This window comes from Quercus robur, chromosome 9, assembly GCF_932294415.1.
Source record: "Quercus robur chromosome 9, dhQueRobu3.1, whole genome shotgun sequence".
NCBI lineage: Eukaryota > Viridiplantae > Streptophyta > Magnoliopsida > Fagales > Fagaceae > Quercus > Quercus robur.
The window spans coordinates 54,838,508-54,858,016 of NC_065542.1; the positions used below are offsets into that span (position 1 = coordinate 54,838,508).

The window sequence follows — 19,509 nt, forward strand, 5'->3', positions numbered from 1 at the left end:
AATTTTTTTAAGTTTTATTTTGAAATTCCTACAAAAAAAAAAAAAAAAAAAAAAAAAAAAAACTTAAGGTTGTGTTTAGATGGCAACATTTGGATTTGGATTTTAAATCAATGGATTTAAATGCCTTGATTTGAAATCCATTGATTTTAAAATTCCTTGTTTGAGTATTTTTATACAATGAAGGATTTGAAATTCATTATTTGAAATTCCATTGTTGGAATACCTAAATTTGGATTTGGATTTGGAATTAAGATCATAAAATATTTTTTCCAATTATTTTTTTTCTTAAACCTTCTACATTTTAATTTTAGTAACATTTTTAATAAATACATGAGGTAATGAAAAAGCCATTGACAACCCAATTCACAAAATGATAGCTAAAAATTTGTCATCATAACCAACTAATAATTTGCTATTAGTAACAACTTGGGCTTGCAAAATATGAATTTATCATATAACTAATTGAATTGAGAAATCCCTATTTGAAATTCTATTAGAAATTTCCTCAAGCACTTGCCAAGCCCTCTTTTTAAATCCCAGACAGAGTTATCCTTGCAAAGAGCATGCCAACTCATTAAAACAACCAAGGCAATCATTAAACCCTAGAAGCTTATTTCTTAAAGTTCAAACTGCTAATCACTATTGTTGGAATTTGGATGATTTGGATGCCTCTTTAGAAGGATAAGGAAAGGCTTGCTACAAACAAAAAATGGGAAGAACTCAACAAATTTTGATGTTCAGTAACAACGTATTCTTTATTTTTGTCTAGAAGTTGATTTGACTGATACTGAACTTGAAAAAAGGTGCATTAAGTAAGAGCAATTGTCACGACCCAAACCCAATACCTAGATTTGTGACCATGATTAGCATGTTAATATCAAACTTGAACCTGATATTAACAAGAATCAACTAAAATTTTAAACAAAAGCTTTCCTCTTTCTTTTCATTGTTGTTTCTTTACTTTAATATATAATTTTTCACTTGATATTCAGAGCATTTACATTGTACTCCAAGGGATAACTTAATCCACCAGTTATTCATTTTGGAATTTCACATAATACATCTCTTAATATATTAAAGTACACAACTTTCATTAGATCCTAAAATACACAATACTACAAAGCTAAGCATCAAACTTCCAAAATAGGGGCTATACTTTTAAAGCTAAAAACAGTTCCTCCCAAAACTCAACTAAGGATCTCTTTGCTCTAGAATAAAACCTGTTGATTGAAAAAGTGGAAGGGGTGAGCTAAATAGCTCAATAAGGGTAAGTTACATGAGAATTTAATAAGAATGCATGTAAACCAAAACATTTCATTTTATAGATATTCAGATGGGAGAACATCTTTTAATTTCGTGCATGTTATTTTATATACTTTAGATTTTGTAAGCATCACAAACATATTTTTGTCTAAAACATGATTGTATGCAATATCTCTATTCAAAACCTTTTAGTGCATAATAATCTTTTTAAAATAACCTCATGACTTACCAAATACTCATATCACTTATCCCTTACCTGAAAGCAGAGGAATCAAGAGCCTAAGGTCGAAGGAGCTCAGACTTGGGCGCTGGTAATACCTATACCAAATATCAAAGCTTATTATTATTAATTCTACCTTAGCATAAACTTATACATACATCTCAAAAACCTAGCTCTCAAAATCAAGGAAATCCTAATCCTACCTCAAAGAGATTCCCCAAACACAAGATACATATATCAAAAAACATGATTCACATAACCAAAGAAAAATCATTATATTCACATTCATATTCAATCATATAACGAAGGAAACACATTCAATTCAATTGCAAGGGTTTAATAATTCATTAGGTTTTTACAGCTTGTCTACCAAATTCAAAGTAAATGATTTTTTCCAAAATGACATTTTCTAAATAACCAAATGGCAGAGTATTAACAAGCCATTCTTTGGTTTTCTTACTTGCATTAACATTCTTAATTAAGTAACCAAAATACCCCTGGGCAGCCATAAGGTAGCATAGAACTCAGTCATTGCAATTACAATTTCGTGTGGTCATTTAGGGATAAACTTAAAACTTAAAACAAGGACTTAGCTTCAATCAGCACATGAAAATTAATATTCACTCTTCAAAGCTGAATCTTATAAGTTCAAGAAATTATGTATAAGAACAAGTAAATCCTCATTAACTTCAAGGAATTATGTATAAAAATAAGTAATTCAAATTTCCAAAGATTGAATAAGTACATAATCCTCATTAATTAACAATATAGTTTGTCGAGATATTACAGCAGCCCACACACAAACAATAAACAACATAGCAGGATAAAAAATCAAACTTACCTCTCCTGCCATAGAGGACAAATATAACTAGCCCCCTTTTCTTTTTTCTTCATTTAAAAAAAAAAAAAAAACAATAGTATAACTAGTTTATTTGCAAGAACAAAAACACAAAGTAAAACTTAACTTTGGTCTTCCAATAAGTAGCTTTCATAGTAACATAGGATATACCAAATTATGCACTAAAGGTGGCCTATAGCAAATTTATTTTAGAACCTACTATCATCAAAATGAACCCAAAAATTGGTTGAACAATATGAAACTTTAGTGCATGTTAACTCTCTACCTCTATAAATACTAGTGTTGTCTAATGAAAATTGTATATAACAAAAAGAGAGAAAAAAAAGAATGAGAGGATGATGAAAAACACATCAACTAAACTAGGACAATTAATCAAAAAACACATGTAATTAATCGTTAAGAGATCAAAAAAGTTGGACTTACCAGCCAAATATGTGTGTAACCCAATCGACCTTGTTTCCATAAGAAATTCAATACTTTCAAAACATAATCAGTTTCAACCTCTTATTTTACATTGTAACTTGAATCTTCTAACATGGCATCCAAATTTTTTTTAATTTTTAACAAAAAGAAACCTTAAAGAATGAAATGTTGCTCCATATGACATCAGAAGATGCATAGCAAAGACATGAAGTAAAGAATATTTTACTCTAATAGCTATAACTATGGTTACCTCTTTGCTTTGAGAAAAAATCATTTAACTTACAGCTGAGACCTATTGACTTCTGTGCAAGTATTCTTCATGCATAATCATCAATTGTTCAGCCATCGGCCTAATTATCAAGAATTCAATAGCATATATGGACAACAAGTCCAAGCCAAAAAAAACCTATTTGTATCAAATAAGATCCAAAAGATTAAACTAGGTTCTTAATAAACAATCATTACCCAAAGAAATTCATTTCATTGACCAACATAAAAGCACGTCGCACCAAATATAGCTTGAAGCATAATATTACATTGAAGCATGACTTCTCCAACTGAACCATATATATTCCCTGAAGGGAGCTGTAACACCCCGACCCAATTTTTATAATTAAACTATGTATTTAAGTGGTTAAGTATTATTAATATTTTAAGCCACTTACTTACAAAAATTAATATAAGAGTATTTAATAATCTTATTATTTTATAATGCCATTGAATGAGAATTGTAAAGATTATAAATAATTGAATGACCATTTGTATTATATATATATATATATATATATACACACACACATACAAATTATGTACAAAACTATATTAAGTGGTTAAGTTATGAGATATATATATATATATATATATCTATAGTTGTGGTGTTTTAACTATGTATGATGCATGAGATATTATAGAACATATATGCTCTTTTAATGTGATGGATATAACTTTATAAAGGTAAAGATATATATTTATATATATATATATGTGTGTGTGTATAAAGTGATATTATTCTTTGTAAATGAGTGTGAATGCAAAGAAAAAAAAAAGTGTGAATGCAAAGAATATATATATATATATATATAAAAGTGTGAATGCAAGAAAGTTGAAAGTGGGTGTGATTTTCTTCCTAGCATCCCACGTATCCCATCCCAATTTGTCCACATTTATTGTCTTCTTTTTGTGCCCCAAAAGTCTCCTTCTTATCCTATTTTTCTGGCTGCCTCAGACCAGAAAGTCCAGCAGCTCCTTTTCTTCTTTCTCTATTCCTCTTTCCTTCTTCTTGTTTCCTTCTTCTCCCCTTCTTACACGGCAGCCTTCCCTCTCTCACCAAAGAAAAATATCCCTCTCTAAAGAAGAAATTAAAGGGCTAACACAAAAATTTCAGCTTCAAATTGTTGGGGGTAAGTAATCAAAACTTCATTTGTTTATTTTTACTTCTTTATTGTCTATCCTGATTTTAGAGGCTGAACTATGATTCTGTTTTAGTGATTGAAAGTTTAATGATATTTTGATCAATTGAATGCTAATTAACATATTCTAATATGTATACTATAGGTATAAAAATACCCAAATGAAATTAAGGCCTATTGCTATTTTTATGATGATTTTGTAAGAATATGTACTGAAGCTGTCTCTGTGACAGATTTGATGTTTACAACAAGAAAAATATGTATTAAATCATATTCTGTGAATTAGGATTCTAGGAGTATTTTTTATGAATTCTAAGATACACATGGTTGTTATAGAAGTGGTCTCACATCATTTGAATGAACATAAAAATAATGGCTTAATTTGTAAGTTGCAAGAAATTTTGTCAGGACAGATTTGAGTATACTGACTTGTGTGATTTTTTAATAAATCATAGATTAATGCTTTGACACCAAAATTTTTATGTTTATACGGGACACACAGGAGAGTAGTTCTGTAAAATTTCATGACAATTGGAGGTGTTTGGACAGCCCGTTTGTATTTTACAAATGGAGCATATGCTGCTGGAATGAGCAGTGAACAACATATGCTACACCCAACTTTGTGGATTTAATTCTCAAGTTGGGGTGAATGTTTTGAGCTATAATTTAATATGCCTATCTTTTGGTATGTCTCGATCATAGATTAAATTTTGTGTAACTTGTTTTGAGATTTAGTACTCAAAGGAAGGGGTTCTAAACCATGCAACGGTTGTATTTATGAAGCTGTTTTGCCCGACGTGTTGTATGTTATCATATGAATGTATATAGTTGCATGATCATGCTTAAAAGATTTTATATTTATGTATGCATTATTGCCCTAACCTTAAAGCACCTTTTGAAATAAAGTTAGCTCTTTTAGAGATATGGGATTAATATAAGAATGTCGGTTTCTCTAGGATCTTCTACTTGTTGTTGATGAATGTATTTTGTTTGTGGGAATCTCGTTGAGCTGGGATTAGGATTTCCTTGATTCTAAGAAATAGGCTTTGAGATGAATGTGCAAGTCTATGACAAGGAAATTATGAATAGTAATAAGCTTTGACTTATGGTTTAGGTGTTACCAGTATCCAAGTCTAAGCTCCTTCAACTGTAGGCTCCCGGTTCCTCTGTTTTCAGGTAAGGGATAAGTTATATGGGCATTTGGTAAGTCATGAGGTTATTTTAAAGTATATTATGCATTAAAATGTTTTTTATTAGAGATATGACATGTAATCATTATTCTAACAAAGATATGTTCGTGAGCTTTCGAAAAACTTATGTATATGATTTAAGCATATTGATACTATTATTGATTCCACAAACATGATGTTTAAAGAAAAGAATGGAAATGCTATTATTATGAAATGTTATGCAAAATAAGAAGTTTTAGTATGATGTAAAGTATGAAGTATTTGCGGGTTATATCCTTTAATGATCTGAACTCGGTAGTAGGGGTTAATTACTGGCTTTCCATGGAAAAATGTTATCTGTTTGGCCATTTAAAGTAAAGGAAATGGGGTTGCCCGTAACTCTAATCTGAATAAGGTCTTCTCCCCAATATGTACGGAAGGCGGGAAGGAACAAAACCTGGAGAGGATGTGCCATCAGGCCTCCCAAAGGGGACAATATCATACACACGGGGGCACCCAAATGTGATGAGGCCTTCTCTATACAGACTTATCAGATATGGACTAACCAATAAGTTATTTATGAACAGTTATATATGTTATTAGTCATGAGAGAATGATTTTGTATAAATGCGTTATGAAAAGTTAAATGCTCTCATGAAAAGAAGTTCTGATAAAAATAAAAGTTGTTCATTAAAGATAAAAGTTTCTGAAGTTCTGTTGTACTATAAAGTTAAAGCTTCTGATGAAATTACAAATTATGTTTAAAAGTTATTAGATACCTGTTCTTTATGAAGTGTTAAGTTTTATGACTATGAAGGTTATAATATTTTTCAGGAAAATGTTTATAAAGAAAGATTTTCTTATTGGGTCAAGATGTTTCTAGTTTAGTACAAAGTTGCCGATTATCTGATTTAAGTTAAAATGATTATTTTGTAATGAGAATATACATATGGTGACTTTGTAGGAAATGAAATAAGCTTAATCTGAAAGGTTTTGGTAATATTAACCTGATAAGAAAAAGGAGAACAATTATTTTCTATGAAAAGCGTATAAGTTATTATTATAAATAGTATAAAATAATATGCATAAAAAGATGTTCTCCTGTTCGAATATTCATAGAATGAAATGATATGATTTACATGCATCCTTATTGAATTCTCATATATCTTACCTTTACTGAGTTGTGTAGCTCACCTCTTCTACTCTTTCAGTTAGCAGGTTTTATTTTGGAGCAGAGGGAGCCTTAATCGAGTTTTGGAAGGAGCTGGTTTAGTTTTATATGTATAGATCCTAAATTAGCAATATGATGTTTAGATTTGTAGCATTGTTTGTTTTAGGATCTAATGAAAGTGTATACCTTAAAGTATTAAGAGATGTATTATGTGAAATTCCGAATTTGAACAATTGGTGAATTATGTTATTCTTTGGAGTACAATGTAGATGCTCTAAATGTCAAGTGAAAGGTTATATCATTTAAGTAAAAAAACAAAAATGAAAAGAAAGAGGAAAGCTTTTGTAAAAGTTTTCAAAAAATTAAGTTGGTTCTTGTTAATATCATGTTTAGGCTTGATATTAGCATGCCGGGTCATGGTTACAAATCCGGGTACCGGATTTAGGGTGTGACAGGAGTAGCCCTGGCCTTGCAATATATATATATATATATATATATTCCCATTTAGAAGTCAAACCCAATTTAAGATGAAATTTACTCTTCTAAAAAATAAGGACTAAAATTATAGTTGTACTTGGCAAAAACAAACTGAAGCTTTAACATACTGTATACAGCCAAATTAGCTACAATAATGGTGACTAGATTTAAGGCGATGTGAAGAGAGAGGAGGGGGGGGGGGGGGGGGGGGGGGGGAGCATTATACTGAAAAGATAACAATACTAACAAATATGTACTCCTAATAGACCATTAGAAAACCATCCTATTAGCCATAATTATATTTCCTCTGTAATGGAGAGGTAATTAATGTTATTGCCAAGCGCAAAAATGAGCTTGCAAAGTTTAATTGCTACATGATCAACATATTTGACTCCAGTCCTAAAAAATCCAAATATAATAAACATGACTAGCCATCTTAAAAAATAAACAAGAAGAGAGAAAATCGGTTCAAACCTATAAAGTGTAGATAATACATGAACTCTCAATGTCTACCATTTTCGATTTCTGTGTTGCTTTTGAAAAAACAAAGAAAGAATTTGGGGAAACAAAACAAACATGGCAATTCAGAGATTTCGCATATTTTATGGAATTAGGGATTTGATCCTAACCTTCTAGTTCCACTATATCAAAGTGATTTTGATCTTTTTGAGAAACCTTCACCGGTGAGTAAAGCCACGAGACAGAGATGGAGATCACCCAAGTGAGAAGAGAAGCGGTTTGAGAGAGGAGAACGCGAGAGAGTCGAGGGCACAGATGAAAAAGTATGTGACTGTGTTTATTTTTTTTTTGGCTTTTATACTAAACCCGCTTGAACGGTAGCAGGTTTTTCATTAAAATAAAATAACGGTTAGGATTAGAGCAAGTAAAATCTATGGTCCTGATTTTAGCAGGTACCGTACCCACCAAAAAAATATATGGGTACAGTTATTTCGTAGTCTGAGTTTCTTGATGTTGGAAATTTTAAGGAAAGTGAATGGAAATAAGAAAGGAAGAAAGAGGTTTAGTGACATGAAAAGATCGTTTTCTTTAAGAGTGATATTTGACTATTTGTCCCCACTTAGAGAAGTCTGCTAATGGGTTGCAAGAAAATTATCTCCTAAATTAAATTAAACAAGATTCTACAAGTAGCAAGATTGAAGAATTATGTGAATTTCTTTATTTTTTGAAAAAAAAAAAAAAACCCTTAAATTTGGTAGTTTATTTATTAGCAACGAAGAGTTGCCAAACAAAATACATATTTTAAGGGTCACTTTTGCTAAAACAAACACCCTAAAATGTTGCCCAAACTTCCTCATTTGTTTTACAAAATTTTCTAGAAAACATGTTTTATTGCAATTGTTGCTTGAGCAAACTACCCTTCTAACTCGAGTAAGTTCTTCAATAATAGAAACAAATTTCACATTAAGTGTCTCTCACCTTTCCTCGCTCAAGCAAGGTTTAGACAGAAAGTTTGCTCGTCCTTTGTTGTAGTCAAACTTAATATCGCTTAAGCAAAACTAAATTTTGCTTGAGAAAAACTATATGTCGCTTGAGCAAGACACCGAAATTCAATTTTATTTTATTTTTAAAATACTCTATTTTAATTACAACCTTCTGTGTATAAGTTCAATGTGGTAAAGGGTTGGAAATATCTGTGCAAGACAGATTGTACAACTCTTACATGTGATTACATAATTAACATGCATTTCACAACAAGCAGAAGAAAAATACAAACTACATCACGCTAACTTCATCATGGTCCATCCCAACTGATGTGAAGCAAACTAGTCAGGTTACGACTTACGAGGGAAAAAGTATATTGTTCATGATCAATGACAATGCATTCCTTGAGTCTATCAATCCAATGATGGCCCTTGCCATCTACACTAACAACTGCTCCGACTTCAGGCCTCCCTATTGCAAACCAGCAGCAAGAAATAAGACAAATTAATAGACAAAAGTGGGTCTAGAAATGGACTTGCATATAATTACAAACATCAAGTTTAGATTGATTTAAACTCAAATGAATATTGACTCAGCCAGAACCACTTCTTCTTAAGTAAAGTGACATAGATATGACATCAATCATAAGTCCAAGATCATTTAGGATAGAATGCAGACTTTGGAAGATTTGATCTACAAGAAAGTTAAACAGAGCAAATACATCAATTTGGTTATAATAAATTTTTGGTAACTGTTAAAAAGTATTAATCCTTCAAAATTTTGGATTTTATTTTTACATATTTAAGATTATACATAATATATATATATATATATATATATATTTATATAAATTAATTTATAAATAAGATTTTATAAGAATTTTTTCCCCTGGCCCTAACATGGATGATGGATCTACCAATGCATACCATTGCAGCAACTTCTGGAAGTGAGACTGAGTATACTGAAAGAATTCCAGCAAGCTGACATGCAAGGCCAACTGCAATAAACTCAACAGGTGGTCCTGATATGATGGGGCTAATGAATGAAGAATATAGGCACTTTTACTTTGTAGCATGTAACAGAGAAGGGCTGTAATGCTATGGTGTGGAACAGAGTATAACGGTTAAACAACCAGTAGACCAATGTTATATTAAAGAGAAAGTTTAGGCGCACTGTTGAAATTGAAAGGGACAATCCAAAGCATCATAGCAGAGAGAAGAGCAATGATCAAGCACAAGTGGCAGAGTCAATCTGGGCTAGCAAGAAGTTGTTGGGAATCAGTGCCATATTGTGAACAGTCATCCATTGCTTTGAAGAGATGATGCCACATGGCTTCGGAGGCAGTTAGAGATTGAGCTACACGTATAATGCTTAGATAGGATCCAAATATAGGCACTTCTAGTTTGTTGTATGTAACAGAGAAGGGCTGTAATGCTATGGTGTGGAACAGAGTATAACAGTTAAACAACCAGTATACCAATATTATATTTAAGTGAAAGTTTAGGGGCATAATTTTTGCTACAACTCTAAAGTGGTCGACAGTGAGTAGAAGAGAAAATGTGGTAAAAGTGTGTAATCTTTTCACCAGTGTATAAAATCTTACCTTTCTACTAAAAAAAAGTATCTTAAAAAAAAATCTGTTGGCAGAAGACTAGGTGGATGACATAGCAATAACTTAAGAAGAGCTCAAAAGTCACAAAGGGCAGTACAAGTAGAGGAGAGCCTATTCTACAGCTTGTTAAACCTTTTCTTCAACTTCAAGCATGGGATCAACAGATGTTATTAGTGTTTCAGGTTAAAATTCCTGATTACAACTTCTAGTTCTACTGGTTCTTACTTCACCATTACAATTTTGCCTATTTCTTTCCCTAATATTCAATTATCAATTAACAAAGGAGACCCCAATTGTAAGATAAAGAAGCCATGTATTACTGTTTGCTTGAACTCTGCATATCATCATGATGTTATAAGACAAAGCCTACATTACTGCACTGCCAAGATTGGGCAACAGCTAGCAATTAAAAAGCTTAAATGCAACTGCATCAAACAATCTGTAAGTGAAACACACCGTATATATGGGACAGCCACATCAATTCACCTAGATGGAACAACATGACATCAGTTTCCAAGTGACAAATAAGACGATTGAAAGTTTATAATTCGAAATTGTCAACAAGAAATACCTCAGGCCCCATTTTTCTTAATACAACAAGCATAAAAATGAAACGACTGTTTCTTTAGATGAATTCTCTTTCCTCCTTTTTCTTAATACATTATTCTTCACCATCAAAAAAGAAAAAAGTTGCATTAGTTTGATTATTAAGTTTATTGGGTCTTTCCTTCACATATGTATTCAAATTTGAAATATAGCAGCTTAATAATATTCGAGGTCTATTCGACTCAACAAGAAAACTATGCAAATGATTTCATCATCCTTTTTACAATTGTAAGCCGCCATGCCAGTGCTATAAAAATTAATTAAAAGAAGCAAAAGAAAAACTCTCTTGAATCTACCTTTGAAATGGTTGATGCAGTGGGGGAAAAAAATCACATGGCTAGCCTGAGAGAAAACAACCTCTTTGGTGAAAATTGGCCCAAATTTTCTTCTTTCCTTCTGATTTTACAACACTGGAGTTGGAAAATTGTATTAAATACCGAGAGAGCAACAAGAGTATTGATTTTACCTTCCAACTTAAGTGAACAAAAATGATGAGCTTACTATCTGTTGTACATATCTTCTCAGCTCCTGGCAATGCGACAATCTCTCCTCGCCAATAAACTACAAAGTCCGGTAATCATATCTGCCTGAATATATCAACATCTGCTTGACTCAAATTTTCTTCCCATTCCTCATTGAATGATTGAACAATGGGATAGTAATTCTGCAATAAGGGATACGATTCAACCTCACCAAATTCTTCCGAAAAACAAAAGTCACTAGACATGAATCGAAACCTATCGCTTATCAATGAACACCGAAGTCTATGCGTAGCTCTATAACTTCTCCAGATAAACAATGAATTAAGTTGGGGAAATGGATGATGCTGGCTGAGTACAAAAATAGCGCACACAGTGACTCCCATCAATTTATTACATAAATTTGAAGGCACTTGCAGATTCATTGAAGCCCCTACGCTTTGATGAGTGAACCATTTCGAAATTTCTTTTCCAGGAATAGTGAGCTGATGACCTATTTAATGGAAGCTCCGCAAAGATCGAAGATGTGCGCAACCACTCAGAAGAAGAGACTCCAAATTAGATAGTCTAGTGGTACTTTTAGGAAGGCCAACAAAAATATTTCCCCTGATATCTAAATGGCTCAAAAAATAAAAAATAAAAATGAATTAAATGGGATGAGTTTTTTTTTTTTTTTTTTTTTTTTTATAGGCATAAATTAAATGGGGTGAGTTCTATTCATATTAAAATTAAATAATTAATGTAAAACAACAAATAATTCATCACCCGGCCATTTTACAAGTTAAAGCCTCCACCCTAGTCCTATAAAAATTAAATTGAAGAAGCAAAACTAAAACTCTCACGAATAAATGGTTGATGTAGTAGGAAAAAGAAATCACAGGGCTAGTGAAAAATGGCCCAAATTTACTTCATTCCATTTGATTTTACAACAATACTGGAATTGGAAAATTGTAGTAAATGTCATAAATAGAGAAGAACGAGAGTATCTATTTTACCCTTCAACATAAGTGAACAAAAAATGATGAGCATAGTACTTGTTGCACATATCTTCTCCAATCCTAGCAATGTGAAAATTTTTGCTCACCAACAAACTAAGAAGTACATTAACTTCATCGTATCCAGTATTATTGAACTCAAATGAAAGCACATGCACAATGAATTAAATATATATATATATATATATATATATATATATACAGCTACAATAAATAGATCCGTAAAAGTGAGAAGGATGGTGACTTAGAAAAAATTTAGAGAAAAAAAGATTATCAGCTGTACAGATTCATCAAAGCTACTACTTTCACTGGGATTCCTCTTTTTTGCAATCTGTGTTACCTTGTCCTTGTGTGCTTAATTAAATTCCCAATCCAATTTCCCAAACGCAGAATGAATCTTTCATTTAGATTAGGGAGTTGTATCCTCTATGAGTGTGGTGCATCTACCTAATTAAAGCTACATTCTCCACTAGTAGTTACATTCTTCACTCAGTTTTGGTATCTTTTGCTGAATCTTCCAAATCATCCCTATAAGGAGTGATGCTACAGTTGCTGTTGCTGCTGCACCCACGCATAGTTTGGTTCAGATCTTCAATGTCTTGCTCAAATATCAAATGGGCCCCGCATTTTGTAACCTCTAATCCTGGACCTTTGGTTTTAATTCCAATCTCAATTTGACCAAATCCATTAGCTTCTATTTGACTCCAATTTTTTTTCAGTAACTTCTGGGGATAGAAATTCAGGTAAAGATGATACGATTCAATCTTACCAAATTCTTCCGAAAAAGGAAATTCATCAAGTATCTGTTTGCTTTCAAATCCGTTGGCTTTCAAGTACCACCGAAGCCAATGCGTAAATCTATAACCTTCCATATAAGAAGGATTAAGTTGATGAAGTGGACGATGTTGGCGGAGTACAAAAACAGCACACACAACGAGTCCCATTAATTTATTACATAATAAATCTGAAGACACTTGCAAATTCACTGAAGTCCCCAAACTTTGATGGCTAAACCATTTTGGAATTTCTCTTCCAGGAATTATAATATGATAAATGGATTCATCTCCCTGAAACATACAAAATTACAAAATCATTATATTTCGAACCTCACAAGAGAGAGAGAGAGAGACCTTAAATTGAATGTGATGTCTTAGCGTTGTTAATAACATGTCACCGAAGTCTTCATTGTTAATCAATTTAACACAATTGAGAAGACAGAGGTCCGAATAAGGACCATCTTCAGGTCTTAATGGTAATATTTCCAGTGAGGTACAACCATCTGCATCAATATCCACAATATTTAATGGAGACACTGGCAAAGATCGAAGATGTGTGCAACCACATAGAAGAAGAGTCTTCATATTAGATAGTTGAGAGGTACTCTCAGGAAGGCAAACAAAATTATTTCCCCTAAGATCCAATTGTGTTAAAGAGGACAAACAACCAAGACCATCAGGGATTGCATGAAGATTGCAATAACTTAGATTCAATTTGGTCAAAGACCATAAATCAGAAAGAGAACGCCCTAACATGCCCGTGGGATATTCTACTCTTCTTTTTCGCACTAAAGGAAAACTGATGAGTTTATTTGATGATATAGATGATAAGCCTTCGCATCCTCGAAGAGATAGTACTTTTAGATTTTTTAAGAGAACAAACGAAGAAGGTAATTCTGTTATAGCAGTTTCACTCACATCTAGCTCCTCAAGACCTTTGATATTTCCCAAATTCTCTGGTAGTTCATCAATTTTTGAGCAGCCAGACAAAGTGAGAATTTTTAGAAACATCAAATAACAACAAACATTTGGAAGACTTGAAAGGTTTCTGCAATCTCTTAGATCTAATTTAGTAAGGCCAGTTAAATACTTCACTGACAACGGTAGTTCTTTTATGGCAGTGTCGTTCAAATAAAGTTCCAACAATCTTGACATATTTCCCTCAACTTCTGGGAACTTCTTTAGTCTTGAACAACCAGAAAGAATAAAAATTTCAAGAGATTCCAAGTTGATCTTGGGTGGAAGGCTCTCAAGGCACTTGCAACCATTCAAATCCAATCGAATAAGCCATTTGAGATTTCCGAGAGATGCATGAATCTTAGATAGTCTTATACAACGTTGAAGAATCAACTGCTTCAAATTTGGGACTCTACTGAAGTTCAAGGTCTTGATCAAGTTTTGAGAGTCACTAAGGTCTATAAGCTTTAACTCATCTAAAATCTGTTATAAACCAATAAATAATGAAATAAAGTTAGGCCTTAATGAAAAGGAATATAGCCACTAGCAGTTTTGTGAGATGGTGTGTTCTGTTATCAAAAAAGGGAATATAATACACATTTGCATAACTAATAATCTTACCATATTTCCTTTCCATATTTGTTTGATGCTGCTACAATGCATTCTCAATTCAACAAGTTTGTTTAGTTGGAAATTGGTTGGTATGTATTTTAAATGATATCCGTGCCATTCAATAACACGTAACTCATTAGAAAGATAACTGAGGCCTTCTGGAAGTTGCACCTTGCCCCTTTTGAGGTCTTTTGGAAGTTGTAAAGTACTAGTTATGAAATCTTCTGGAAGTTTCTCATTACCAATTTTATGCAATCTCAAATTTTTCATCTTTGAGAAGGCTTCAGCACTCAATTGTTCCACTTTTTGAATAGGTAGGTTTAGCATTATGCCTTCAACTACGTCTGTTCCCTAATAAACAAAAACAATGAATTTGGAATAATTGGTAAAAATTCTTAGAAAATTTTATAGTAACATATATACTTTTTGAGTTCAGGTTTATACAAGTCAACTTACAGTATTATTCTTCAATACATGAATGACATCTTTATAAGTCCACAATCTACTATGTCCACCAGGCTCTTTAGGGGATTCACGACGAACGATTTCTTGACCCATATCTTGCAGCAAATCATGCATCGACAAAATTCCGTGGTCATCAATAGTTATGAGAGATTTCTCCATAAGAACACCAATGTTGTAGTCTAGATAATAAGAAAAACTTTCCAATATATCTCTTATGCATTCTTTGTTCTCTCCTTTGAAAAAACATGCAATATCTAGAAACAATCCCTTCTGCGAATTTGTAAGCCCATCAAAACTTATTTGAAGTATATCCAAAATGTTTCTATTAGGTTCTTCTTTTAGTTTATCTAGGGCACTTTTCCATTCATTCGTTCTTTTAGCAAACAAAGAAGAACCTAAAACTTTAAGAGCTAAAGGAAGGCCTTTAGCATAGTTCACAAAGTCCTTAGACAAATTCACATAATTTTCTTCAGGATGAGGTTTATGGAAAGCTCTCCAACAAAAAAGTTGCAAAGCATTATCATTGTTCAACAGCTTGGCTCTATATATATTATACACACCACATCTTATTAACAAATGGCTATCTTTGCTTGTTACAATGATTCTACTCCCTGGACCAAACCAATCATGATTCCGTGCCAATGCTTCTAGTTGTTCTTTTCCATCCACATCATCAAGAACAATAAAAACATTTTTATTACATAGTCTATTCCTTACAACATTGATTCCCTCACAAACATTCCATATATTTATTTCACTTTCCATGAAGATCTTAGAAAGAAGTTGTTTTTGTAAAGAAACTAGACCTTGATTTTTAGTTTCATCTCTAACATTAGCTATAAAGCTACTAGCTTCAAAGTTCCCAGAAATTCTTCTATAAATTTCTTGTGCAAGAGTTGTTTTGCCCATTCCGCCCATCCCACATATCCCAACAAAGCGAACACCACTCAATCCTTCACCTAAGTATGAACCTAACATTTCCTCCACACAGGAGTCCATTCCAACAAGGTCCTTAGAAAAGCATGGGAGTTTGTGACTTAACTCACTAAATATCCTTCCAATGATTTTTTGTATAACTATTGATTCATGCCTGCAAAGAAAATAACAAAAAAATAATTTTGATGACATAGAGCTAGCCACATTTAGAGACAAAACATTCATCATAAACATAATCTTAGCTTCGTTTAGCCACATTAATAGTGCCTAATTATATTTAGAATTCATTACTATGTATTATGGGGGCAATTTTAGAGCTATCTGGGGCCAAATTTTTTACAAGGTTGTAAAGTATATATTTACATGACTAGAATCTAGTCCTACTAGGATAGTCAAGGTTATTCTACAAATATTTAAATACTCTCTTATCAGGTGACCTAAGTAAAAAAAAAAAAAAAAAGAAGTAAGTAATCAATCATCATCATCATCAATATATAAAAGCAGAGACCTCGTGCACTAGTGCACGAGGTCTTGCCATGTGGTGCTCTAATTTTGCATTTAGTTATTTTTACTTCATTTTATTAAGTTTTTTTTACTGTTACCTAACAGATCATAGTAACTTATTTTTAGTTTTTTACTGTTATATAAAATATAGGCAGCTCTTGATAATTAGATCAAATGTTATTTTCTACAAAATAGACTACCTTTTAAAAATAGACCAAACCTTATGAAAAGCCACCCAAGTCTTACCTTTCCCCCTTTCCCACGTGTAAATCAAAGCCAAAATTCTTACCCACTTACAAACACTCTTCCTCCTCTCCCACATAGAGGCAATAATTCTAGAAAATCTCATTCTCATGAAATCTGTCTTCATTTTTTTTCTCAATTTCAATTCAATACGCTTTTGTCTATTAATAATGTTCTATGCAATTTATGCAGGGAAATTCTCTTCATCATCAACTAGCGTAACAAAAATATATAAATCTTGAGATTCCTGAGGTTGTTGAAATAATCGACAAGTGCATATTTCTAAAATTTATAATAACAAAAAAGTCTAATAAATAGCATATACTATCTCACAAAATGCCAATTACATAATATTTTCTTTTAAAAAAAACTCAATGATAGGAATGGTAAAAAACATGATCCCATACAAGAAATACCAAAAATACATAGAAAACAATTTTCAGAGGAGGATTTATCTTTAAAGAATATGAGGACAATAGCAGAGATAAAATGCATTGAATGGGATCCTACGAAAAAAGTTCGTTAATCATTTCAAATTATACTGATCATTTATATAAAAAAAATAATAATACACCATATTATTTACACTAAAAAAAGATACATATTAACTTCAAAGTTCATTGCATGATGTGAACTAATAGAGTTTTGTAACAATAAGCAACATTGATACAACAAGGGGTTAGCATTACATTTCGTGCATGCTTTGTGGAAGGAATGTCAAACTACAATCAGGATCATTTTGGTGAAACAAAAACAATTCTACTTATCCGAAGGTTAGAGGCACTCACATTAATTATTTACTCTCCAAATATATATATATATATAATATTCATCTCACTATAACTACTATATATACAAAATCAAACTACTTCAGACATAGGATTCAAATTGAAGTTTTTTATGCAACTGACAAAACAACTTTTGTGATATTTGATTGAAATACTGAGAAAATCCTAAATAAATCTGCAAGAGATCTTGCTGAAAAATAAAATGAGGTACAACTTATTAAAATTATTAAATTATTGTAAAGCTGTTAATCATAATATATATTAAATTCCTCATATACAGATTGATATTGGAGAAGGAATCCCATATGATTTGAAGAAAATTTTAGGAAAAAAAAACACATATTTCTACTTCATTTGAATGAATTCAATCTAAAGGATGGTTTTGAAAATTGCACAATTGTTAAGATTTATGATACACCTTCAAATGACAATATATATATATATATATATATATATATACACAATCTAATATGCTATATTAGTTCTTTTGCTACACTGTTCCTAAATAAACAAAAAAAATATAAAAAACATTTACAAAAAATCGTCACATCACTAAAATTTAATATGAGTGCAAATAACTACAAAAAATGTTAGCGACAACAAATCAGCAACTCCAAACTTTGTAAGATCTAGTCAAGAATCTTTCAATGCTAATTCATTAGTAATTTACACAAATGATGCAACAAAAGGAAAAAGTGATGAAAGCTTAAAAATTGAACAAATAGGGACAGACCAAACTTCAAACATTGAAGATGAAGAAATGGATGATATAACATACCCCACAACAAGCTTTACAAGCGTCATACCACAATAACAAAGTATTAAAGAAAAAAAAAAGATTTCATAAAGAAGCTCTTTATTATATCACACAATAAAAATCAATAATATGGAATGAATTGATATGCTTTTATCAACTTTTGTTAATACAATATTACTCCAAAGTTTTTTTCTATTGCTCATTACTTGAACAGAAAAATTATAATAGATATGTGTGTGTAATTTATAATAGTTACTTCTTATGATGAACTCATTACTAACAAAGTTTTATAATAAATATGCTATAATATATGTACAACACTCTCCAAAAAAAAATTTACATAAAACATTATAATATTATCCGTGCATCGTACGGGCAACTTACTATTAGTAAATAAATTCTGAAAAAGAAAAAAAAAAAAAGAGTTGACCATAAATAGCATTATTTCAAAGAGATGCATACCTATCCTTTAAATCCCATCCAACAAGATTAGCAACTTTTATCAGAGCAGCTTTCCACATTTGTACATCTTCTATGCTATCCTTGAAACTCTCTTCATGTTTAGCAAAGGCTTCTCCAAAAGTCCCCTTATGATTTCGCACATCACTAGGATCTACATAGTGAAAAACAGGTAGAACTACTAATCCCGTCTTTTCCATGCACTCAACGATCTTTGTTAGTTCAATCAAGCACCACTTTGAAGAAGCATAGTCTCTTGATAGAATAATGATAGCAAACCTTGATTCTTCTATTGCTTTCAAGAGCTCTGAGGTAATAGATGTTCCCTGCTTGAGTTTTTCATCGTCTCTAAAAGTGGATATGCCTTTTTGTTTCAAACCAGTATATAGATGGTCTGTAAATTTTTTGCGGGTGTCTTCGCCTCTAAAACTGAGAAATACATCGTACTTCCATCTCTTGGAGGAAGAAGAAGAAGATGCTGATGGAAGAAGAGCCATAAAAGAAATGGATGAGCTTTGAACAGTGAGGTTACAGTTTAATGAAATTGTAAGTTTGACTAAAAACCCACAAAAATAGCCTATCGGTGAACCGATAGGGAAGTATGTGTTTGTTAAGTTGTAATAAGAGTGAGCAGATGGGTCAACAGTTCATTTTCAATGACCCATCAAGTCTTTCTTCTTTATTAGAGTTGGTGGGCAAGTGGGCAGGGCATCCCACTACAAGTAGTCACATAAAGTCTTTCTTCTTTATTTAATACTAGTCGCTAACCCGTGCGATGCACGGGAAAACTATTAGAAAATAATAAAGCATGCATATATTAAAAGACAATTTAAGTTCATGTGTGCTTGCAAGGGATACATACCTAAATAGTTCTTGCGGTAGAAAT

General features: G+C 31.9%; 1 protein-coding gene and 3 long non-coding RNA genes across 5 annotated transcripts; 1 reads left to right on the forward strand and 3 right to left on the reverse strand.

Moving 5' to 3' along the window:
* Positions 1-915: 915 nt before the first annotated feature.
* On the reverse strand, positions 916-2,160 carry LOC126700141 (uncharacterized). Its single transcript, XR_007647046.1, has 2 exons — positions 1,520-2,160; positions 916-1,220 (listed from the first exon to the last, which is right to left on the reverse strand). It is a non-coding gene; the product is annotated as an uncharacterized LOC126700141 (long non-coding RNA).
* A 1,727-nt stretch (positions 2,161-3,887) lies between these two features.
* On the forward strand, positions 3,888-6,778 carry LOC126700129 (uncharacterized). Its single transcript, XR_007647027.1, has 2 exons — positions 3,888-4,165; positions 5,289-6,778. It is a non-coding gene; the product is annotated as an uncharacterized LOC126700129 (long non-coding RNA).
* A 1,769-nt stretch (positions 6,779-8,547) lies between these two features.
* LOC126700131 (uncharacterized) lies at positions 8,548-11,777 on the reverse strand. Of its 2 annotated transcripts, XR_007647030.1 has the most exons (3): positions 10,949-11,768; positions 10,367-10,532; positions 8,548-8,905 (listed from the first exon to the last, which is right to left on the reverse strand). It is a non-coding gene; the product is annotated as an uncharacterized LOC126700131 (long non-coding RNA). The 2 variants fall into 2 exon arrangements; XR_007647029.1 differs by lacking the exon at positions 10,367-10,532 and having other exon boundaries at positions 10,949-11,777.
* Positions 11,778-12,319: 542 nt separating this feature from the next.
* On the reverse strand, positions 12,320-19,296 carry LOC126700111 (TMV resistance protein N-like). Its single transcript, XM_050398126.1, has 5 exons — positions 18,627-19,296; positions 14,928-16,026; positions 14,481-14,822; positions 13,257-14,342; positions 12,320-13,193 (listed from the first exon to the last, which is right to left on the reverse strand). Exons 1-5 carry the CDS (start codon positions 19,118-19,120, stop codon positions 12,612-12,614), a joined length of 3,603 nt encoding a protein of 1,200 aa, XP_050254083.1. The 5' UTR covers positions 19,121-19,296; the 3' UTR covers positions 12,320-12,611.
* Positions 19,297-19,509: the final 213 nt, after the last annotated feature.